The following is a 25,257-nucleotide window of genomic DNA, read 5'->3' as shown; positions in this document are numbered from 1 at the left end:
TTATTGATACAAATTTAAGGTCAATTTTATTTTATGTTTATTTCTGCTCTTGATTAAGGCATTGTGTTTGTGCAGCTCATTTAAAAATGTAATGTATAATTAAGAAATATAGGTTATAGATAATCAACTATAATAGTCAAATCATGTTAGGCTTTCTAGATATATAGAGATATATTTCAATTAGATAGGTATTCTTCAAATCTTTCAGAGACCTTCAGGATATGGCATTTAAAATCTTTCAATAACTTAGGACTTTTCATGACAATGAGACACATCTGCTTCTGGCAGCACCAATAACTTCAAGAGTAAGATGGGCATTGAAGAGGTTCCTTATGGTTAGCCATTTGAGCAAAAAACTGCTCTTGCCTGGACGTCTTGATGAACCGGACATGCAGGACTCGCAGAGAAATAACTGCTAAATTTGCCTAAAGGTGAGACCATCCTTCAGGGTTCCTGTTTCATAAAAGAGTCTGCAAGACATTCTGCAGGACACAAAAGAAAGTGACTGACTAACTGTCAATAGAGGCAAAACAGTTTTTGAAATTTCCTGCTTCACAGAAAAGTCTGCCAGATACTATGGGCCTGTAGGCTGAAGATGGATGCCCAACAGTACAAAAGAACTTTGGGTGACTGTCCAGGAAGTAAAATGTCTCTGTCAATTCTAGAGTTTTGGAAGTTGCTTATAATGAACTTACTGTTTACTTAGGTAATATTATATCCTTCTGGAGTCTTTGGTGGAGTTGAAGAATTTAATATTATAGTTTTTCTTACTTATAATAAAAATAGATATAAATATTGTAACTGTAATTCTTGCTTAATACCTGTTTTGTTACATGTAATTTTACAATATTAAAGTTAAAACCTTCCTTTTTATTTAAACAGAAAAGGGGAGGTAATGTGGGATTCTTCTCTGTATGCTGTGAATACTGTTAGTAAAGGACTGCTTTGAGCCTATAGCAGAGCAGGGCAGAAAAAGCTAGGTGGGGAAAACTAATGTGAATGCTGAGAGAAAGAAGGAGGAGTTAGAGAGAAGCCATGGAGCCCCACCGGAGCCAGATGGAACTTTAGCCAGTAAGCCACAGTCACATGGCAATACACAGATTAATAGAAATGGGTTAAATTAATATGTAAGAGTTAGCCAATAAGAAGCTAGAGCTAATGGGCCAAGCAGTGATTTAATTAAAACCGTTTATGTGTGATTATTTTGGGGCTAAGTGGCCGGGAACCAACAAGCAGGCTCCTTACTACAGTTTGTGACAAAGTCTCACCATGTAGGGTTGCTCTGGAACTCAGACACCCAGTGTTCCTGTCACAGCCTCCCCTGTGATGTCACCCTGTGCTTTGTTGTAATTGCTGTTGTTAAATATAAAAGAGTGGCAACTGCCCAGGCAGAAACATATGATTTGTAATAAAAGCATGGATAGGATCAAGGATTAACCAGGATAAAACAAGAGAGGAGTTAAATTCCTAGGTGGGGATGAGAAATTGTTTACAGAGGAAGAAACAATTGGTCTGGGTCTTGAATCATAAATAGGAGTTTATCAAATGTGCTGGTTCATTCAGGTATCTGTTTGACAGAACTAAGGGTTATACAGACACCTAGTAAAAACAGGATTTCTTGATATGTTTGCAAGGGTGTTCCCAGCAAAGATTGACAGTTGAACCAATGGAATGGGTACAGAAAATCAGCCATTATCCAAAATGAGCAGCCACCATCCCATTCACTGAGGGCTTGGATAGAACAAAATGGCAGAGAAAGAAGTATTCTCATCTTCACACACTTTCTCTTTCTCTTCCCCCTCTCCCTTCCTCTCTCTTTCTCCCTCTCCCTCATATCAGAACTGGGCCACCACTTTTCTTATCATTTGGCATCAGGACTCCAGGTTCCCTGGCCTCTATACCCTTGGACTTAAACTGATACCACCACTGTACCAGTTTCTTAGGCTTGGGCTTCAGACTAAGAGTTAGACCTTTGGCCCTACTGGTCCTTAAGCTTTCATACTTAAAGCATCCCATGCTACAGGGATCACACTGTGGGACTTTTCAGGCTCCATAAGAAAGAGTCAATTCCCACCTGCTTATGAGCCCACCTAGCTATCTATTAGCTGTCTATCCATTTACCTTGTTAGTTCTGTCTCTCTCCACACTTCAGATAATACAAAAAGGGGCCAAAGACTCTCAACAATTGTGTAATTTTTTTGTAAGTTCTTATAAAGCTCCACATTCCCACTCTTGGTCCAGTTGGTAGATGTTACAGAACCTTTAGAAGGTACAGCTTTGTTGGAGGAAGTAGATTATGGGGACAGGAGTTTTGGGGGTTTATAACCTTACCCTACTTCCAGTTCACTCTCTCTTCTGTATGTTTGTGGCTGATGATGCAATCTCTCAGTTTCCTGTTGTGACTACCTCTTGTCACCATGCCTCTTCAGCCAGTATGGACTCTCCTTCTGGAACCATAAGCCCAAATAAACTCCTTTTTCTACAAGTTGCCTTGGTCATGGCATTTTATCACAGAAATAGCAAAGTGATGAATATGCAGGGTTTTTCACCAAACCCTGAAGTCATAGATTTGGCTTGGCTGGCTAGCAAGTCCCAAGAATTCTCTTGCCTCTGGACAATAGATAACAAACATTTTCTTGTTCTCCAGTGCTAGGAACACAGGTGCATACTGCCACAGCCAGCTTTTGAATAGACGCTGCTGTGGAGCTAAACTCAGATACTCATTTTCCCATGGCAACCACTTTGCCCATTAAAACACTTCCTAGTCTTCCTAGCTTTATTGCCTTTATTTATTTATTTGTTATTTTTGTGGATATGTGTGTGGGCACATATGTATGGAGGTCAGAGGACAACTTGGGGGAATTGGTTCTCTACTTCTATTACACAGATTCCAGGGATCCAACTCAGGTTACCATGCTAGATGACAAGTGTTTTTTGCCCACTGAACCATCTTTCTGCCCCCACCTCTAACTTTTTTTTTTTTTTTTTTTTTGGTTTTTTGAGACAGGGTTTCTCTGTGGCTTTGGAGCCTGTCCTGGAACTAGCTCTGTAGACCAGGCTGGTCTCGAACTCACAGAGATCCGCCTGCCTCTGCCTCCTGAGTGCTGGGATTAAAGGTGTGCGCCACCACCGCCCGGCCCCCTCTCTAACTTTTTAAACTGACATGTAATTATACATATGTATGTGGGACAGTGTGGTATTTACATATGTGCATACGTTGCTTAATGATCAAACCAGAGTAACTAGCATATTCATCACCTCAAACATTTATCGTTCTTTGTGGCGAGAACATCATCTCTTCTAGCTATGTAATTTATTCTTTTTTTTAAAATATTTATTTATTTATTATGTATACAATATTCTGTGTGTATGCCTGCAGGCAAGAAGAGGGCACCAGACCCAATTACAGATGGTTGTGAGCCACCATGTGGTTGCTGGGAATTGAACTCAGGACCTTTGGAAGAACAGGCAATGCTCTTAACCACTGAGCCACCTCTCGAGCCCCCTATGTAATTTATTCTTTTTTTTTTAAGATTTATTTATTTATTATGTATACAGAATTTCTTCCATGTGTGTAGGCCAGAAGACGGCACCAGATCTCATTATAGATGGCTGTGAGCCACCATGTGGTTGCTGGGAATTGAACTCAGGACCTCTGGAAGAGCAGCCAGTGCTCTTAACCACTGAGCTATCTCTCCAGCCCGTAATTTATTCTTATAGTAAGCTGTGGTTAGCTGACAAGTGATTGGACAGATGGCAATGAGATATTACAGGTTTTGAGATAGAAGATATATTTTACTTTAAGAAACTAGTTGTAAGAAGTATTTATTCTTGGTGACCCTATGTAAGTGATTTGAGGATATAGAAGAGGACAGGGTTATTTTACAATATATCAAAGTGCCATCGTAAGATTTTCTTCATCAAAATATCCACAATTTAACATCAAAGTATTAAGAAAAAAAGAAAGACTGGTGATGGCTAGATGTGCACCAAAGAGCAGTCTAGCAAAGGGGGAGAGAGGAACTGCCCACAAAAAAAGAAAGAAAAAGAAAGAAAAAAAAAGATCAGGGAGGTAGCCAAGTAGTAGAATTTTCATAGCCTGTGTAAGGCAAACTGGATATGTTGGACTTCATCAAGTGAAGACATGGCTCAGTGGTTAGAGTTTGTTATGGAGCATACATCTGTAACCCCAGCACCAGGCAGGTGGAGATAGGGGTATTGAAGTTGCTGACCAGCCCCTCTAGCTGAATTGGGAAGCTCTAGGTTCAGTGAGCGACCCTGCCTCATGATACCCAATATACACTTAAGCTCCTATACATACACACATGCACATACATACACTTAAGCTCCTATACATACACGCATGCACATACATATATACTTAAGCTCCTATACATACACGCATGCACATACATATACACTTAAGCTCCTATACACTGTCGTGGCCCGTGAGGGTCCAACATAAATTCTCTGATTCCCTAACCTGGCTGGAACGGAGTCGCGAGAAAAAGAACCGACACAGCTTACACCATCATCTTGGAAAAGGCCAGAGAGTCCGTTTATTGTCCAAACATTTTATATACCCACACCAAATTGAGCAGGGAGGGGGAAAACACGTTACGCCATCACCTAGGCAACCAGGTGCCTGGGCTCAAGTCACCTCCTCATCTTGCAGTCAGGTAGGCACTGAATTAGCATCTCTATAAGACACCTTCCAAATTACAAAAGGAAGGAAGCACCAAACATCTGAACTCCTAAGTCATCAGCTTCAGTCAAACATCTCTTCTCAGGTAATCCACATTTTTAACAAAAGAAGCTAGGAACAGGCATCCTGGCTTTTGTTAAGGGCAGAGACAACTTGTCTGCAGAGCTACGTGATCAGCTCGGACTGGGGAAATGGCTTTTGTGCCATATCGAAAAATGGGCCCACAATACACACACACATGCATATACATATACACTTAAGCTCCTATACATACACGCATGCACATACATATACACTTAAGCTCCTATACACACACGCATGCATATACATATACACTTAAGCTCCTATACATACATGCATGCACATACATATACACTTAAGCTCCTATACACACACGCATGCATATACATATACACTTAAGCTCCTATACACACACGCATGCATATACATATACACTTAAGCTCCTATACACACACGCATGCATATACATATACACTTAAGCTCCTATACACACACGCATGCATATACATATACACTTAAGCTCCTATACATACACGCATGCACATACATATACACTTAAGCTCCTATACACACACGCATGCACATACATATACACTTAAGCTCCTATACATACACGCATGCACATACATATACACTTAAGCTCCTATACACACACGCATGCACATACATATACACTTACGCTCCTATACATACACGCATGCACATACATATACACTTAAGCTCCTATACACACATGCATGCACACACATATACACTTAAGCTCCTATACATACACGCATGCACATACACATACAAAAACTTTTAGGATGCAGCTCATTTGATTCCGTGTTTATTAGGCATGCTCAAAGCCCTGGATTCACTTCCCAGCAACCCTCAAGACTGGAAATGGTGGTGAATGCCTGTAATCCCAACACCAGAGGTGTGAGCTAGAGGATCAAGAGTTCAAGGTCCTCCTTTGCTAAAATATTGATCCTTGGGCTAGCCTGTCCCTAAAATAAAAATCAACTTGACCTTTCCAGGTTCTAGTTTTCTCAATTGGCGCCTGCTTCTAGGGATCATCTGAAAAGTTCTGAAAGAGACTAGAACTGCTGCAGGGTAGGTACTTAGAATCCTCCTCTCCCTTCACTCGTTTGCTTGTTTGTTTGGGGGGCCCAATTTCTTAAAAAGAAGTTTTAGTTCAGATAAATAGAAAATATAAAGTGTACCTTATAGAAAAGCAAGCAGGAGAGTTTGGAGAAATGGCTCAGTGGTTAAGAGCTCTTCTACTCTTTAAAAATAATTTACTTTTTTTGTGTGCATGTGGACATTAAGATGCTTGGTAGATATCAGGAAGTTAGTTCTCCCATCCATGATGAAGGTCCTAAAAATAGAACTTAGGTTGTCAGGCTTGATGGCAAATTCCTTTACCCGCTGAGCCATTGTGCCAACTCTCTTACAACTTTTTATTTTTTTTAAATATTTATTTATTTATTATGTATACAATGTTCTGTCTGTGTGTATGCCTGCAGGCCAGAAGAGGGCACCAGACCTCATTACAGATGGTTGTGAGCCACCATGTGGTTGCTGGGAATTGAACTCAGGACCTTTGGAAGAGCAGGCAATGCTCTTAACCACTGTGCCATCTCTCCAGCTCTCTTACAACTTTTTAATATGTATTTTATGTGTATGGGTATTTTGCCTGTATGGATGTCTGTGCAACACACACTTGCCTAGTGCCCATGGGGACCATAAGAATGTACCTGATGGGGCTGGAGAGATGGCTCAGAGGTTAAGAGCATTGCCTCCTCTTCCAAAGGTCCTGAGTTCAATTCCCAGCAACCATATGGTGGCTCACAACCATCTGTAATGGGGTCTGGTGCCCTCTTCTGGCCTGCAGGCATACACACAGACAGAATATTGTATACATAATAAATAAATATTTAAAAAAAAAAAAAAAAAAAAAAAAAAAAAAAAGAATGTACCTGATATCTTGGATCTGAAGTTATAGATGGCTGTGAACTGCCGTGTGGATACAGGGAATTGAACTCAGGACCTCTAGAAGAACAGCCAATGTTCTTCAGCTCCAAGTCATTTCTCCAGGCCCTCTTCTACCTTTTGAATGACTCTGTTATGCAATAGCACACTAGAACTTGTTCCTAACTGTAACCTGGTACTCATCTGTTGTGATAGGAGCGGCGGGGCTGCGTCCCCAGCACCCCAGCCGCCTGGCTAGCTTATGCCCGAAATAACACACAAATTGTATTTATTTAAACACTGCTTGGCCCATTTCTATCTAGCCTCTTCTAGGCTAACTCTCGCACCTGGACTAGCCCATTTCTAATAATCTGCTGTAGCCCACGAGGAGGCTTACCAGGGAGATTCTAGCCTACATCCATCCTGGGTCGGAGCTTCATCGTGTGTGCTTCAGAGAGCAGAGCTCTCACGTCCACCCGGGAAAGCGGAGCATGGCGTCTCTGCTCCAGAGAGCAGAGCTGTCGAGTCTGAGCTCACTTCCTCTTCCTCCCGGCATTCTGTTCTGTTTACTCCATCCACCTATGTTTTAAGTTATCAGGGCCAAGCAGTTTCTTTATTGCTTAACCAATGAAATCAACAGATTGATATATGACACTCCCCCATCACTCATCCACCAACTCTGCAGCCTCTGGAATCCACCACTCTCATCTCGGGCTTCAGGGGCAGATGGATTTCGAGTGATGCATTTCTGACCCTTATTTCACTCGACATACTGCTCTTCAGTTCCGCCCATGCTGCTGCAAAAGACGGGATTTCTGTTTTATGACAGAAAAAAATGCACGAAGGTTTTTCTGTATTAATTAAGAGCACTTTGATTTCCGTCTTTTATGTCCACCATTGCCATTGACTTTCTACTGTTAAGTTATCCTGACATTCTTGAGATAAATATATTGGGTCACGGTTTTGTCTTTTGTTTTTTCTTTGTTTTGTTTTGTTTTGTTTTTAAACAGGGTTTCTCTGTATAATAGCTATGGCTGTACTGGAACTCACTTTGTAGATCAGGCTGGCCTCGAACTCAGAGATTCACCTGCCTCTGCCTCCCGAGCACCAGAATTAAACGTGTGCGCCACCACTATCCAGCCTGGGTCATGCTTTTAATACAAAAATTCACTGAGCTGAGTTATCTAGCATTTTGATTGTAGATATTCATACATTAACAAGAGTAGAGCCCTTTCCAATGTTTACCTAGTTTTGAAATCAATACGGTCTTAAATTTCATCTTACCAGTTAACAGGATTTATACCTTCCCTAGTGTGGTGATCTGAATGAAAATGGCCCCTATAGGCTCATATATTTGAATGCCTGGTTCCTAGTTGATCACACTGTTTTAGGAAGGATTAGGAGGTGTAGCCTTGTTGGAGGAGCTGTGTTACCTGGGGTGGGCGTTGAGATTTCAAAAGCCCATGCTAGGCCCAGTGTCTCCTCTCTGCCTCATGCTTGAGGATAAGGTGTAAGCTCTCAGCTACTGCTCCAGCACCAAGCCTGCCTGTCGCCACTCTTCTTGCCATGACGGTCATGACTCACTCTCTGGAACTGTAAGCAAATCCCAAATTAAATGTTTTCTTTTATGAGTAGTCCTGGTCAGCTGGGTGGTGGCATATGCTTTTAAGCCTAGTACTCAGAAGGCAGAGGCTGGCGGATCTCTGAGTTTGAGGCCTGCCTGGTCTACAAAATGAGTTCCAGGACAGGCTCCAAAGCTACAGAGAAACCCTGTCTCAAACAACCAAAACCAAACAAACAGCAACAACAACAACAGCAAAAAAGTCCTGGTCATGGTGTTCCTTCCTTCACAGCAATAGACTAGTAACTGAGACATGTAGTATCTTTTTTCAACTGTGAGATATAATTTGCATACCATAAATTCAACCACTTAAAATGGAGGGGAAGAGCTGGTGAGAGTCGCTCGATAGACAGCAAGTTATGTTTGAGAAGTAAGATGTTCCGGTGTGCTACCCTACAGAAAGGGGGGTGCAGACAGTGTGCTACCCTACAGAAAAGGGGTGCAGACAGTGTGCTACCCTACAGAAAGGGGGTGCAGACAGTGATTGCCCTCGGTTCACGGTAAGGAAAGGCTAATGCTCAAGGCTGCACACTTTTATCACCTAATGGGATCTGGAATCAGTTAAGACCCACCTCTGGGCAGGTCTGTGAGGTCACTTCTGGGAAGGATTAAAGGAGAAAAGACTTTCCCCACAGCTGAGTGGCACTTCGGGATGGGAGGTGACCTCTGCACAAAGAGAACCAAGGAAACAGCAATGCTGCCTACCTAGCCTTGATTCCCGCTGGCGAGTGTGTCTGTCTTGGCCACTGTCATGGTTTGCTTCTTCTGCCTCTACACACACTTGCATACATATGTCATGCACACATGCATATAGACATTTTTAAAAATAATAAGTAATAAACCTTTAATCCCAGCACTAGGATGCCAGAGGCAGGTAGATCTCTGAGTTCAAGGCCACCTTGGTTTACATAGAGAGTTCTAGGACAGCCGGGGCCACACAAAAAACCTTGTTTTAACCTCTACCCCCACCCTCAAAAAAGTATTAACTTATTAACTTCTATTATCAAGGCACTTTACAAAATATGTATGTACACACACATACACACACACTTTGTTTTTTGAGATAGGGTTTCTCTGTATCTCTGTAGTTTTGGAGCCTCTCCTGGAACTAGCTCTTGTAGACCAGGCTGGCCTCAGCTGGAACTCAAAGATCCACCTGCCTCTGCCTCTTGAGTGCTGGGATTAAAGGCTTATGCCACCACCAAGACTTCTTTCAGGGATCACTTCTATAGTTTGTTACAAAAAATATTTTTTAGAGGAAAAATGACAAAATTAGCAATAATTGCTACCCCACCCCAAATTGTCTCAGTAAGTAAGGGAACCTACTGTGAAGCCTAAGGACTTGGGTTTAATTCCTGGGACCCAGATGGTAACATGGTAGAAGGATAAAACTCTTACATTGTCCTGTCATCTATACACACACACACACACACACGCACACACACACACACACACACACAGTAAAAAAAAAGCTTCAAGTTTAAAATTATGTGTGAAATAAGAAAATTTAATTATATTTTTGAAAAATATTTTGAAACAGAATAGCCCTGCTGTTGTATTTTCATTTCTTTATCTTACTCTAAGCCTTAAAATAAATCTAGTAAGATAATTTCTTTTTCAACAGCAAAGCACCTGGGTGTCAGTTACCCAAGTGTAAACAGAGTTTTTAAAGTACAGATGCCATATATTTTTCTCATTTAAAAAAAATGTATACTTCATTCCTAAAAAAAATAAAATTCTGTTTAGAACTCACTAGGATGCTGAGTCGGTGCTCAGAGGTGATGGGGTAGGTGCAGTGAGCAAGCACAAACTCCTCACACTACCCAACAGTCTGATGTCGTGTGGACAGTGAAGATAATTTCAAATGCAAAATCTTTGATCTTAAAACAGCATAGCCCAAACCAGCTGTGCCATGGTCTCCCCAGTTATCTATCTATCTAAGAGTCCTTTTCAGGGCGATTTCTCCAAACCCGACACTAACTCAACAGGTGGGTTTCAAAATGTGACCTGTAATTTCCCTGTCACGTCACTGATTTTTATGCTCAACTGGAGGCTTTAAAAATATTATAGGATATGTCTGGACACAAATTAAATCATTCTCAATATTTGTCTGGGACTTTGCTAATTGCTGCTTTTACAGGTAAGCCTTAAAAATATTTGCTATAGGGAACAAAATGATTTGAAACCAAAAGCGCCTGCAAATTCCCATCACGACATCACTGCTGCTTCCTCCTCTTGTAAGAACCACTGCTGTGGACGCGAACTCGCTGCTGCACGGAGGAAGCTATCTTCAAGCTGTCTTTCTTTGGGAAGGTCTTCTCCACAGCTACGGGTTTCCAAAGCAACAACTGTGCATCTTCTCCCCCGGTCAGCAAAGAGTCCTCGGACACGCTCCAACAGAAAGAACGAACAGTGGCTGCATGCCCCCCCTGAAGGCTAGTCACGTGGGTCAGTCCCGACGAGGTGCAGCTCATTACGTGAATCCTTCCGGTGTTGGTTCCTCCAATAACAAACAATCTGTCCATCTTTTCATGATATAGGCCGCCGATCAGATAGTCCAGAGGACCTTCTTTTCCATCACTTATTTCTCTCACATCCTGGATGTTCAAACATGTAATTGGTTCATCGGTCTCCAAATGATTAAGATCCCACCAGCAAAATCCCTCATCGTGTGTCATGCAGTAAATTTGTTTATAATCCCTTCCAGACCAACCAATGCAGCTCACCGAGGAAATGGAGTTACAGGTCGCAACCAGCGCATCTTCTTCGTTATCCACGCTGATATCAAACACATTTACCAGGCCATCGGTTGAACCGGAGACAACCATGTTGGGATTGCTGGGATGGAAACGTACTTGGGTGATGTCATCACTGTGTGTCTCTGAGTAGGCCCCGAGTGGCTCTCTAGTAGATGAATCCTGAGACGCGGTCCTGGCATCCCAGAATACCAGCAATGCGTCTTCATCCACTTTTTCTGTGCCCGCACAAAGGACATGATCTTTGCAGTTGACATCAAAACTAATAAAAATATTGGAAGGGTAACCTTTGAACAACTGCACGGGCTTTTCACTAGCTGACCGAGCATCCCAACATTTGACAGTGCCGTCCGTGCTTGCAGAATAGACACTGTCACAGCAATTCGCAAATCTGACTCCATTAAGAAGCCCGGGAGAGCCATTAAATTCTCGTAGAACATTTAGTGTCTCTTTATCATATATTCTTACAGATGCATTTGAACACAGAACAGCAACCAAGCTCCCTTTATCTGCTTGGACGGTCTTCGATGTGTCTATGCCAAGCAGGTAGGTGGGCTCTTTTGGTTCTGAGGACCGTCTAACAATATGTAGATTAGCAAACTGCTCCTCAATCCTCTCCATGTCAGCAGCAACATCCACAGGTAGAAAACTCTGTAATAAAGATAGAAAAATCAAAGTAAAACTCATAGCTTCTCTAAAAGTGCAACTGAGTCACAACCACTGGGGGTAGATGCCTGCCGAGCTTCCATTACCGATCACACCTTTTTCTGAGCACCTCTCCGTTTGGTACTTTGCTTTCAGATGCTGACTAGTGCCTGGCCACGCTTCCCTGGTGCTCCTTCCACTACGGCCACTTCTGCCTTGCCGCTGTTTCCCAAACTCCATTGCAAAAGCCAAGGCTTTCTCTCTTCCCCATCTCGTGCAGAACTGTCAGCTTGCCTGCCCTGCGGTTTTCCCTGAAACACTAATAAATGGTCCTATAACACTTTGGAATGAAAGAACTGAAATAAATCTCTATTACTTTAATCTTTTCCCTTCTGTGATGTAACTAAAACTTTCACCACATCACTCTTAATACAGAATTCACCATAATAATCTATGCTAATGAGAAAATTGGAAAGCATTGACACATACCCTGAGCAGTCCCCTTGAGTTCAAACACACACACCTTCTCCAGTCCCCAGAGGCCTCATGCAAGTTTAAATTTAAATAGAGCTTTCTAGGCAAAAAACAAGCCCCCTGAAAAGTGCATGGCTTAATCCTGGGACCTGAGAACAGGTTAGCTTCCATGACAAAGGGGACCTGAGGTTGCAGATGGAATGAAGGCTGCTGGCTAATCAACCTAATTTAAATGGGACCTTAAAATAGGAAGATTATCCTAGATTATCTGAGTAAAGCCAGCCTAAGCACAAGTATCTTTAAAAGCAGAAGCCGGGTGGGGGAAGCGCTTGGGAAGTGGGAGGTATAATATCGCTGGCTTTCTAAGAAGGGGACATACTAGGACTGGAGAGATGGCTCAACAGTTAGGAGCGCTTACAGCTTGTCCTGGACAGTCTGTTGTCAATTTGTCACAAGTTAGTAGTTATCTGGGAACAAAACTCTTACCTGAGAAAGTCTCCATCTGCCTGACCTATAGGCAGGTCTGTAGGGCCTTTTCTTTAATAATGATTGCTCTGGAAGCCTCCCACCCAACCACTGTGGTGCCATCCCTGAGATGGTCCTGGGTGCTGTAAAAATGAGGAAGCCATGAAGGGCAAGCCAGGAAGCAGCTCCTGACCCCAGGTTCCTGCCGTGATTTCTCTGGTCAGTGGATTACAGGCTATAAAATGAAATAAACTCATTTCTCTCCAAGTTGATTTTGGTCATGGTGTTTTATCACAGCAATAGACACCCTACCGAAGACACTACTTTTCCAGAGAACTGAGTTTGGTTACCAGTACCCACTCACGGCAGCTCCCAACCTTACCTGTAATTCTAGCTCCAATGGATCCCACACCTCTGGCCTTGACAGACACAATTAAGTGGTATATGCACATACATGGACACACACACACGGAAATTTTTTAAAAAGAGGGGACATATAGCAAGAAATGTAGGTAAGCCCAAGAAACTGGAAAAAGGAAGGCAGTACTTCTCTCCAGAGTTTCCCAGTGGATATGGAGCCTAGTTACACCCTAATTTTAGCCCAGGGATATCCATCCGGGACTTTTGACATTTGAAATTATAAAACAGTGTACTTGCACTGTGTCAAGCTACTCAGCAGCCAGTTGCTTGTTACCGCACTGTGGGAAACTAACAAGATAGCAGTTCGCAGGGGAGAATCCTGCAGAAGCGCCTTCAGACAGTGGCTTCTCAGTGTTAGAACTGGGACTCGAACTTAGACAATCTGGATTCAGAAAACGTGCTCTTTTCCCCGCCCCCACCAGACAGGTGTCTTTGTGTAGCCTTAGCTGTCCTAGAACTAGCTCTGTAGAGCAGGCTGCCCTCAAACACACAGAGATTCGCCTGCCTCTGCCTCCCGAGTACTAGGATTAAAAGAGAGCCCCACCACCGCCTGGCTCAGAAACCATGCTCTTAACCACTGATCTGGATGGCTTCTCTACAGTGGGTAGCGTGTAGAACAAAACATAACAAAATATAAGAAGATAAAACAGAGACCATCACAGTGAAACTGGACAAGGCAAACTAACAGAAGGACAAGAGCTACAAGAAAAAGTACAAGAATCAGAGACCCACTTGTGCACATTCTCAAGAGCTCCATAAAAACAGAAAATTGAAAGTTGTAATACACATGCAGAGGACCTGGTACAGGCCCATGTAAGCCCTGTGCTTGTTGCCTCAGTCTCTGTCAGTTCATGTGAACTTTGCTCAGTTGATTTAGAGGGATTTGTTCTCCTGGTGTCCTCCATCCCCTTTGGCTCCCACAACTTCTTCCACTTCCTCTTCCTCAGGGTTCCAGAAGACAGGCTCTTTCCATGTAGCCTTGGCCGTCCTGGAACTTGCTATGTAGACCAAGCTCACAGAGATCTGCCCACCTTTGCCCCTGTGTGTGCCACCACATCTGGTGCCTATACTATTCAACTTGAAATGTTTAGTTATGAAACACTTCCTAACTGAATGTGCAAAGAGGTGTAGAAAAAAAATAGAAGACCGAAATATATAACACCCAGATTTAACAGATGCTTCCATATTTGCTTGATATCTTAATTACATTCATTTGTCTATGTGTGTGTATGTAGTAGCGGAGCGTGCACATTTCACAGCTCTATCTGCAAGTCACAGGACAACGTGTGTGTAGGAGTTCTCTCCTTCCACCATGTAGGTCCTGAGAACTAAACTTAGATTGTCAGGCCTGGTGGCAAGCCATTTCACCAGCAGAGCCATCTCACTAGTCCTCAGATTTAAAAAAAAAAAATCAGAAGTAAAACTAAATTCCTATAAGAAGTCATGGCATTTTTACATACATACCTCCTTGGTGTTGGAGGAGGTCACCGCTTGCTGATTCCCGACCACTTAGCCCCAAAGTAATCACACAGAAACTGTATTAACTAAATCACTGCTTGTCCCATTAGCTCTAGTTTCTTATTGGCTAACTCTTACATATTAATTTAACCCATTTCTATTAATCTGTATATTACCACAAGGTCATGGCGTATCAGCAAAGTTTCTGCATGTCTATCTCCAGTGGAGGCTCCATGGCACCTTTGACTCCGCCCTTCTTTCTCCCAGCATTCAGTTTACTTTTCCCCACCTACCTAAGTTCTGCCCTGCTATAGGTTCAAAGCAGTTCTTTATTCATTAATGGTAATCACAGCATACAGAGGGAAATCCCACGTCAACTTGGAAATTTGCTCTCATTCAACATTATTTTTTAATATTTATTTATTTATTTGTTATGTATACAATATTCTGTCTGTGTGTACGTCTGCAGGTCAGAAGAGGGCACCAGACTTCATTACAGATGGTTGTGAGCCACCATGTGGTTGCTGGGAATTGAACTCAGGACCTTTGGAAGAGCAGGCAGTGCTCTTAACCACTGAGCCATCTCTCCAGCCCCCTCATTCAACATTATTAAAAAACGAAACAAAACAATAAACTAAACTTTATTTTACTGTTCAACTTACTACCTGACTCTATTTTCTCTTTATCTATTAAAAATTGGTCAGTGTGATGGTTTGGCAAGTAAAGTCATTTGTTGGACGAGCCTGGTGACATCTTGGAACTTGTCATTGAAGGAAAACCAAGTTGTCCTACAAGTTGTCCTCTTACCTCTGTGTACACACCCCGGTACATGCATCAGACATGCCCATATTAACACACCACATCACATTTCACACACACACTTCAGTTGATAAGATGTTTAGCAGGCACAAACCCTGGGTTTAATCTCCACTGCTTCAGTGGTAGTGCATGCCTAGAACCCCAACACTTGGGAGGAAACAGGCGCTCAAGGAGTACAAATCACTGAGATGGGGGTATAGCTCAGTGGTTAAAGATTAGCACATGGCCTGGGTTTGATTCCCCAGCTTCACACACACACACACACAAAAGGTCATGGGAAGAGCCAATGTGCAACTGTTTCACCTTTCATGGTAAGAACTTAACAGTTCTAGGAGACAAAGAGAGCAACAGCCAAGAAAAGAAGATGGCAATGCCAATGGAGAGGAGAGGATTTCAGGACCTGCAGGTGGAACACTGTTATCCGTTCCTTTACCAACACTGACACAAGGGGAGGTCCAAATAGAGGGAAAGCACTGAAGGGAACATTGAGATAGTTTGCTTGGCTACAAACACCTCTTCTGGGGCAGAGTTCAATCTCCAGGATCTACACAGAGAAGTATAAAGCCAACCCCCAAGTTGTCCTCTACAGTCACACACTCTGAGCCATGTGTGTATACAGAGACCGACATCACACAGACACACAACTAAACAAATAAATAAATAAATGCAATTTTAAAAACAAATACTTTTTCTTCACCCAAAGGAAGCTGCTTTGTCCATGAGCTACATACGGAATGCAGCAGGCAGTCAAAACCAACTTAAATTCAGGCCTAACTGTTCCAAGATTCGAGACAGACAATGACTAGCTCATCTTGACCCAGAATTCACTTAGTTCTGATCAAGAAACAGTAGAAAGGCTGGAGAGATGGTGGCTCATTGGTTAAGAGTACTAGCTGCTTTTCCACAGGACCTACATTCGATTCCTAGCACCCATATGGTAACTCATAACTGTCTGTAACTACAGTTTCAGGGATTCAACACTCTCTTTAGCTTCCATCGACACCTAGCATGCACGTGTGCACATACAAATATACAAGCAAAATAATACTCATTCACATAAAGTAAAATAAATAATTTTTATTAGAAAATTAAAGAAACAGTAGAAACTTAGCAATGTCTGTCACAAAATTCTTCTGTCAGAATAGAATGAAGTGAGTTTGATCTATAGGAGGAAATTTGCATAATATTTTAAACTTGGTAAAAAGTCCATGGCTGGGGAGTTCTAGGCCCTAGGGAGAACCTACTGCTGCTCTTTACAAAATGGATATGTTGTCAAATTGCCTAATAATTTTTTTTTAGATTTATTTATTTTATGCATGAGTGCTGTATATACATGTACATCTGCAGGCCAGAAGAGGATATCAGATCTCATTACAGATGATTGTGAGTCACCAGATGGGTGCTGGGAATTGCACTCAAGGCCTCTGGAAGAGTAGTCAGTACTTTTAACTGCTGAGCCATCTCTCCAGCCCACCAAATTGCCTCTAAATAAGCACTACTGAGTTCTAGGTCAACCAGAGCTACATAACAAAACTAAAACACCAACAACAAACCCTACCAACTACATCTTCTGCAATTCACTTCTGTGTGAAATAAATTAGCAACACCTCCAGGACACGGTAACACAATCCTTTAATCCTAACATTTGAGAAGTCGAATAGGAAATCAGGAAGAACAGGAGATTAAAAACATCCTTGGCTATACAGAAAATGTGAGTTACACAAGACCTTATCTTAGCGAAACTCACTGACTGTGAAATTCATATATATACATATATACATGTATATAGGGGGAAAGGGAGAGAGTATTCTAATTAGGCTTCTTTTGTTTTATTTTTGTTTTTTCAAGACAGGATTTCTCTGTGTAGCCCTGGCTGTCTTGGAACTCACTCTGTAGACCAGGCTGGTCTCAGACTCAGAGATCCATCTACCTCTGCCTCCCAAAAGCTAATATTAAAGGCATAAGCCACCACCACCCAGTCCACATTAGGCTTTTATTCTTTTAAACGATTTTATTTATTTTTATTTTTATGTATTTTTTTCTGTGTGTATTTTAAGCATTCCACATGTGTGCAGTGCTCTCAGAGACCTGAAGGGGGCACTGGATTGCCTAGAACTAGAGCCCAATATGGTTACAAACCACAACGGTGCTGGGAATTGAACCCCAGGTCCTCTGGAAAAGCAGCAACTATTTTAACTGCTGAGCAGTCTTTCCAACCCCACATTCGATTTTTAAAAGAAATGGTGAGTTAATTCTACATAATGACAGAGGAGAAAGGAAGGAAGCAGTGTGATAGAAAAAACATGTTCCAAGGCAAGGATGGTTACTATAGTAACTGTCGTTTAACCAAGGCAAGAACGGTTACTATAGCAACTGTCCTTTAACTATTTCTTTTATTTTTTTTGAGGCAGGGTCTCATGTATCTCAGGCTGGTCACAAACTCAGTATGGATGACGTACATTTCTGCTCTCACGACTTCTATGGCCCCAGTGGTGGGATCGCAGGCCCACATCAGCACACCAGCTTTATGTGGTGGATCAACCCGGGGTCTCATAAAAGCCAGGCACGCGCTCTACCAACTGAGCCACACGCCTAGTACCATTTTTTCCTCTTTCAATTTTTTTAAAAGAATATATATCAACTAAGTATGGTCATACCTATAATCCTGGTACTTGGGAGGTGCACACAGGAGAGTCAGAAAGGGGGTCAAAGTCATCCTTGGCTACCTAGAAAGTTTGAAGTCAATCTGGTCTATTATATAACAAGTGTTAATTTTTTTATGCTGTGGGATCTATACAGAGTACAGAATAATAAAAAGAACGTCCCCCACCCAACTTCCTTCTGTACTTTTTATCCAGCACAGTCACAGTACTCAAAGTTATTAGAAATGGAGGAGTCAACTGCACGTATTTTATTTGAGAATAGACAGAATGCTAACTCCTCAGATTCCTCTTTCCCACCCTCTATGCAGCATCAATACCATTTCTGGACTTGGCTTCAGCTCCAGGGCCCAACTCTGATAACCCTAACCCAATAACAGCAATCCCACTCCTTTTCGAAATAACTGGCTCAGAAACCTCAGAAGCAGTCAGTGCAAGCATGCTTGCCTGACTACAAGTGGTCCATACAGGGACCACTACCTCCAGCATGAAGCAAAGCCAAACGATAAAAGCAACTTTACAGTATATACTCAACATTTCCTGATTATAAAAGCCAGATGCCTCAGATTTTTATTGGCATAGACAGAAGCAACTTTAATTAATTTTATTAATTAGTTTATTAATTAATTAACATTTATGATGCCAACAATAATTTGGGGGCTTTGAGATGGATTCTGGCTGTCTAATCTAGACTGGCATGGAACCTGCTATGTAGCCTCGGCTGGCCTCACACTTAAGATCTGCTGCCACAGCCTCCCTAGTATGGAGATTACTAATGTTACAGAGATAAAATCCTAAGTCTTACATATGCCACTGATGCAAGGCAGTTTTAAAAAGAAATTCAAAAAAAAAAAAAAAAAGAGAAAGAGAGAAAGTCAGGAACATAGTTTTTAAAAGTCAAATGTAACCGATATCCAATGGAGGAACTCTGATCTTTTATTCTCTCTATTTCTACTTCTCTTCTTAATTGTTTAAAATAAAAAGGGAAAAGGAAGATAGGGAGCAATTTTAGAAAGCTCTTTATAAATATGCTCGGTAATAATGGTTCCCTGGTGCTAAAGAAGAAAATAAAACCAAGTTATTGAAATGATATATTTTTAAAACTTTACACAGAATTCCATCTGCTATGTTTCTGAACATTCCAACAATATATACATACTTTTGAATACCTGATATTGTCAACATGGTTCAAAATTCAAGACTCCATATCTATTGTTTTGGAATATTTATATCTTCAAGCCTCTTTCCCCAGGAGACAGTAAATATTACTAGTTTCTTACGAATACTTTCAGAAACTGTCAACTTGGAGTTTAATGTAAATATTGCAGGGAGTATTTTTAGCTCAATAAAAATCTGCCAGTGTGTTACAATAAAAAAGCAATAGGTTTACAAAACAACTCCTTTAGTTTCAAACCCTGCTCTGCCACAATAAGCAAACAGCACAAAAGAATCTTCCTTCCCTAAACATCCGCAACCATTGCTGAGGCAATGCCCAAAGGAAATCTCAACAACTTTCCCTAATTCTCGGGTCTGAAGAAGTCAGCTGAGGTGTAGGTAGAGAGCCTCAGAAAACTCAGACATAAACACTCACGCTCCCTACTGGAGCCAAGGTAAGGGTTTCAACAGTTACTGTTTCTTTAAGGTCCTCAGAGAAAGTGTGAGAAATGAGAAGCCGTCTGCTGAAAGGGATGACTTGGGAGTTTGTGGAGTGGGGCATGATACAGAGGCATTTACAGGGTCTCCGCTGAGACATGGGAGTCCCACTTGTTCTCAAAATCCCCCAGCTGAGATTTTGCCAGTGGAAGGCAGAGATGCAGGCACACCCGGGTCAGATGGTGAAGGGGATAAGACTTCCCCTCCTTCTCTTTGCCCACCTGCTGGCTGTTACAGAGGACTTGAAGACAAAATGGCAAAGCCAGAGATGAAAGGAGTCTTTCTCCATTACTGTCTACCTTACTCATTGAGACAGGTCTCTCAACGGAATCCAGAATTACCCATTCTGCTAGTCTAGGAAGACAGGTTATTCTAAGAGCTGGAATCACAGGAACCACGCCATGTCCCGCTGGCTTTTATATGGGTTCTGGGGATCTGAACTTTAACCTCTCACCTGGGTAGCAAGTGTATTATTCAATGAGCCATTATGCTAGCCCTGAATTCTACTGTTTTCTTTTTCCTTTGAGACAGCAGCTTATGTAGCCCAGGTTGGCCTAGAACACCCTATGTAGTCAAGGATAATGTTGACTTTTTGATCCTTCTGATGTTACCTCTAGATCACAGGGCTTCAGGGGATCACTACCAAGTCTAGTGTAAATATAAAAATCCCAAGTATGATTGCGTCCATTCTAGCAATGCTATGCTCTTGAGAAAAGCATAGCTAATATATAGCAGAGCTGGTTTCTGAATTTAAGTATCTGTGTTCCTGAGTCGATGCTCTTAACTACATGACACTTGCTGTTAGCATTTTACAATCAGGTGCACTATGCTGAAATAAGGATAGACCCTATTAATTGTTTAAAGAGAAAACACTGGCAGAGCATCTGGCAACAGTAGCTTCTGATGCCTGATGCCATATATTTGCACCAAAGTCAGTGGCAACCCTGGGGAAATCTCATGGCAGTTCTACAGCAGACATGGAAGAAGCTTAATATATCCCACACATACCTCGTGGCAGCTTATCTGAAGCAAAACACACAGGTACAGCTTAGGAACCAGGGTAAGAGCATTTCAGAATTATAGCGAGGCTGAAGGAGAATGATCGCTCACACACATTAGTGCTATGCCTTGTAGGAAGACTAGCTCGGTATAAAAAGCATACGTTAGCTTAACTTGAGAACCCTTCCCGGAAAAATATGCCAACAATTTAGTGAAATCTGTGTGTATGTTTTAAATGAACAAGGAACTGGCTTTAAAACAATTACCAAGAACCATTTGGTTTAAACTGGGAAGAAGTGCTGAATATTTAGTGGAAAGTATGCTAAACTGACATCTGCTACAATTCCAATATAGTTTTAAATTTCACATTCATTAATGACTGACACTTAATGCCTTTGTAAATTAATCTAGCTTAGCGAAACTGAATATGCTATTTTTGTTCATCTAAATGTTCAAGATTCTAGGGGTGGAGAGATGGCTCAGTGGTTAAGAGCTTGAACTCCCTTCCAAAGGAAAAGAGTTCATTTCCCAGCAACTACACTGAGTGGCTTCCAACTGCCTGCCCTTTAGGGGAAAGATGCCTCTGGCATCATGAACATTAGTGCTTACAGGCATGTGTGTGTGTGTGCATGTGTACACACGGGCACACATACACACACACACTTTCTCACGCACATGCCTCTGCCACAAGTTTAAAAAACAGAAAAAAAAACACACACACATATTTGTTTGTTTTTAAAGAAAGAAAATGTTCAAAATACTGGCTATAGCAACATGTGGCATCCCATGGATTAAATACATTATAGGAATAAAACAATCTTTTTTTTTCTTTTTTTTTTTTTTTGAGACATAGTTTCTCTGTGTAGATCAGGCTGGCCTCACATTCAGAAATCAGCCTGTCTCTGCCTCCACATTGCTGGTATTAAACACATGCATCACCATATTCTGTAAAAAGGGTAGTGTTTAAGGTGTAGGGTTTTTCCCTTGGAAGGGAGAAGGAACTGGGAAAATAACATTTTCTCATACAATGCAAGGTCATTTTTTGGCTTACAACTGTAACATTCAAATCACCTTCAAAAGAAACAAACATAAGCGGGCATGGTAGCACATGCCTTTAAACCCAGCACTCAGGAGGCAGAGGCCAACGGATCGCAGATGAATCCCAGATGGATTGCTGAGCTCTGCCAGCCTAGTCTACAGCGAGAGCTCCAGGACAGCCAGCACTATACAGAGAAACCTTGTTTCAAAAAACCAAAAAGAAGAAAAGAAAAAAGAAAAGAAATAAGGGGCTAGAGAGATGGCTCAGCAGTTAAAAGCACGGGCTGCTCTTCCAGCAGTCCTGAGTTCAATTCCCAGTACCTACGTAGTTGCTCACAACCATCTGTTATGAGATCTGGTGCCCTCTTCTGGCCTGCAAGGATACATGCAGGCAGAACACTGTATACATAATAAATCAATTTAAAAGAAAGAAAGAAAGAAAGAAAGAAAGAAAGAAAGAAAGAAAGAAAGAAAGAAAGAAAGAAAGGAAATAAGAAGAGACTCAACGGGGCAGGAGAGATGGCCCAGAAATTAAGACCACTTGTTGCTCTTGCAGAGGGTCTGGGTTCGGTTCCCAACACCCACGGTGACTCAAAAACCATAACTCTAGTTTTCGGCGATCCAATGCTTTGTCATCTCTGCAAACTCCAGGCATTCACATAGTACACATAAATGCAAGCAGGCAAAACATATACATAATATAAAATAAATACACATTTAAAAAAATTTCCTAATAACATCCCAAGGTGTCCAGTTTCTCAATTCTTCAGTGCAAAAGTCACCCTTTACAGGAAGTCTACAAATGCCCAGCTTCTTTCAATGAATACAATTCACTGCTTTTCCTTTTCACAACAACCAGCTGGTTAATCAAATAAAGAGAAACCAAACTACCCAGTCCAAAGCTGCCTTAATTTGGCAAGGTTATTAGTGTTGTGTGTTTATTATTTCTTCTAATTCTGAAAAGATGCTTTAAAAATTAAGCAAATGCCATCCTTAGTAACTGCAAAAGGCTGGAGGGCAGGAGCAAGAAGAACAGAAATGAAAACTAAGAACTTATTCCATCACAAAGAGAGGTTAACAATGGAATTTAAAGTCAGCTCCATGGCACATTTAACAAATAGCATATGTTGTAGTTAGCAAGTGGTAAGCTCTAACAACATTGTATCTACTCATCTCCTAAAGAACAGCCCTATCCAAGAACTCAGCAGCGAAGGTGGTGGCTTTTACCTACAGTTCCGGCTACTCAGGAGGCTGAGGCAGTAAGATCCCCAGTCGCGATGTTCAGGGCCAGCTTTAGCAACATGCGAAAAGAAGAGCAAGTTGGGAAAGAACACACACCGCTTGCTTTCTTCTGGACAGTGAAGCAATCAACACAAACAAAGACAACTAATTCTACCGGTAAAAATACTGAGAGCTACCTTTTCACTGCCATTGCCGGAGTGGCTGCTGCCAGAACACAGTGTAATCCCTTTGTGACTTCTGACCAAGTGAGAACTGTAAGCATCGTTTCAATGCGCCTTTCACATCCAGAGGAAGATCATGTCTGCTCCTTTTTCCGAAGAGTTGAGAAGTATAATGTTCGATCTACACTCACTTTTCATTAAAGACTGATTAAACGGAAAGAAAAACCTACTTGGTGCTGAGTATTATAAAAAGTAATTAGAATAAGGAAAAAATAAGAGGCAGGAAATCTAGATTAAATCCTTAGCTGGAAGGCTTTCCTATGAAGTGACATTTGAGAGCAGAATGAAAAGAAGGGCGAGGGAGTAGACTATGCACAGCAAGCGTCTCCTAGGTTAGCTGGGTCTGATGGTATGGGCCTGGGTTGCAGATTCATGCTCGGTAAACTGAGGCAAGAGACTCACAAGTTGAAGTTTGTCTGGGCTATGGAGTATATTCAAGGCCATCTTGGTATCTAATCCCCCACCATCCAATAGATAGATAGATAGATAGATAGGTAGATAGATAGATAGATAAAGCCAAACAGCGCTAGGGCTAAAGCTCAGTGGTGGGGTACTTTCTGGACTCCAGAGCCAATCGGCGGTGGGGAGAAGCAGTGGTGGGGAACTGAGCCCGAGCTGGGCATAGTGCTACACACGGCAGTACAACACGTGGGTAGTGTACCTCAAGCCAGAGGCCACTCTGGATACACAGCAAATTTGGAAATTTGTGGCCAGTCTCAGTTGTATGTGTAATGAGATCTTGTCTTTAAAAAAAAAAAATTAAAAATAATGAGGAAAAAGGAAGGTGAGGCAAGGGTAGTCTGGTCCAGATAAGAGCTTTGAAGAACAGATACATACATTAGAGCCCAAAAGAGTACCAAAAAGGCAGGCAAGGAAGGGACACACAAGGGACAAGCATCTTAAGACTAAATTTCAGGAAGCTGCAAACTGAGGGAAAATAGCATCGGCATTCTCAACAGCAACCCTAGCTATCAAATAATGCATTCAAAATTCTCAATCAAGGTGATTTCTAACTTAGACATTTTTAAAAGTTTTTTTTTTTAAAAAAAAATCAAAGATTAAAAAAATGTTTTAAGTGCATGCCTTTAATCCCAGCACTGGGGAGGCAGAGACAGGCGGATCTCTGTGAATTCAAGGCTAGCCTAGTCTACGTAGAGAGTTCCAGAACAGTTAGAGCTGAATAGTGAGACCTTGTCTCAAGGAAGAAAAAAAAAAGTTTTATGTATGTGCCAATGTGTGGGTATGTGCATTTGAGTGCGAATGCCCAAGGAGACCAGACAAAGTAGTTGGACCCCTGAAGCTGGAGTTACAGGAAGTTGTGAGCCACCTGGTGTGGGTGCTATGAAATGGGGTCCCCTGGAAGAACAGCATAAGCTTTAAACTATTGAGCCATCTATGCAAACTCTAACTTAGAATTCTATTTTTAGTTGAATAACTTAACAGTCAAATGTGAAAACAAGGATATTTTATATGAAAAAAATCTTAACTTCATCACCCAAAAAGAACCCTGGAGAAGAACATTCCCTCTTCCATGAGCCTCCATGAGTAAAGACCAAGGCCAGGAGGAAGAGCACAGAGAGAAGCCTACTTGACCAAGGCAGCCAGGACCCGTTGGAGCTCAGAATGAGGCATGGCCAATGCGAAAAACTATGGCCATGACATCTCATGCCTGACATTATGTATAAGATAGAAATAGCCCACAGCTCAAAGAATCTGTAGTAGACTAAGGTAACTATAGCAACAACAAAGCCTAAACCTGATTAGACTTCACAGCCTGACAAAATACTTAAAAGTGTTCATTCCCCAGAGTAAATACTCTATTATGCTACACAGTGTGCACAGAATTCACTTTAAGAAGCAGAGTCTTGTGTGATGGCTCTGGTCTCTAATTCCAGCATTTAGGAGTAGAGGCAGGCGGGGCGGTGGTGGCGCACGCCTTTAATCCCAGCACTCGGGAGGCAGAGGCAGGCGGATCTCTGTGAGTTCGAGGCCAGCCTGGTCTACAAGAGCTAGTTCCAGGACAGGAACCAAAAGCTACAGAGAAACCCTGTCTCGAAAAATCAAAAAAAAAAAAAAAAGGAGTAGAGGCAGGAGGATCAGGAGTTTA

At 41.8% G+C, this 25,257-nt stretch overlaps 1 protein-coding gene across 1 annotated transcript in view; it reads right to left on the bottom strand.

The window, feature by feature from the left end:
• Window positions 1–9,955: 9,955 nt before the first annotated feature.
• The window catches only part of Wdr89 (WD repeat domain 89), a 37,815-nt gene continuing 22,513 nt past the window's right edge, over window positions 9,956–25,257 (bottom strand). The window contains exon 2 of the mRNA XM_075947453.1: window positions 9,956–11,707. Coding sequence (XP_075803568.1) covers window positions 10,517–11,677 — 1,161 coding nt within the window. The 5' untranslated portion in view covers window positions 11,678–11,707 and the 3' untranslated portion in view covers window positions 9,956–10,516. The remainder of the gene's footprint in view (window positions 11,708–25,257) is intronic.

Source organism: Microtus pennsylvanicus, chromosome 14 (genome assembly GCF_037038515.1).
Source record: "Microtus pennsylvanicus isolate mMicPen1 chromosome 14, mMicPen1.hap1, whole genome shotgun sequence".
Classification (NCBI taxonomy): Eukaryota; Metazoa; Chordata; class Mammalia; order Rodentia; family Cricetidae; genus Microtus; species Microtus pennsylvanicus.
This window is presented reverse-complemented; position numbering and strand designations above follow the sequence as displayed.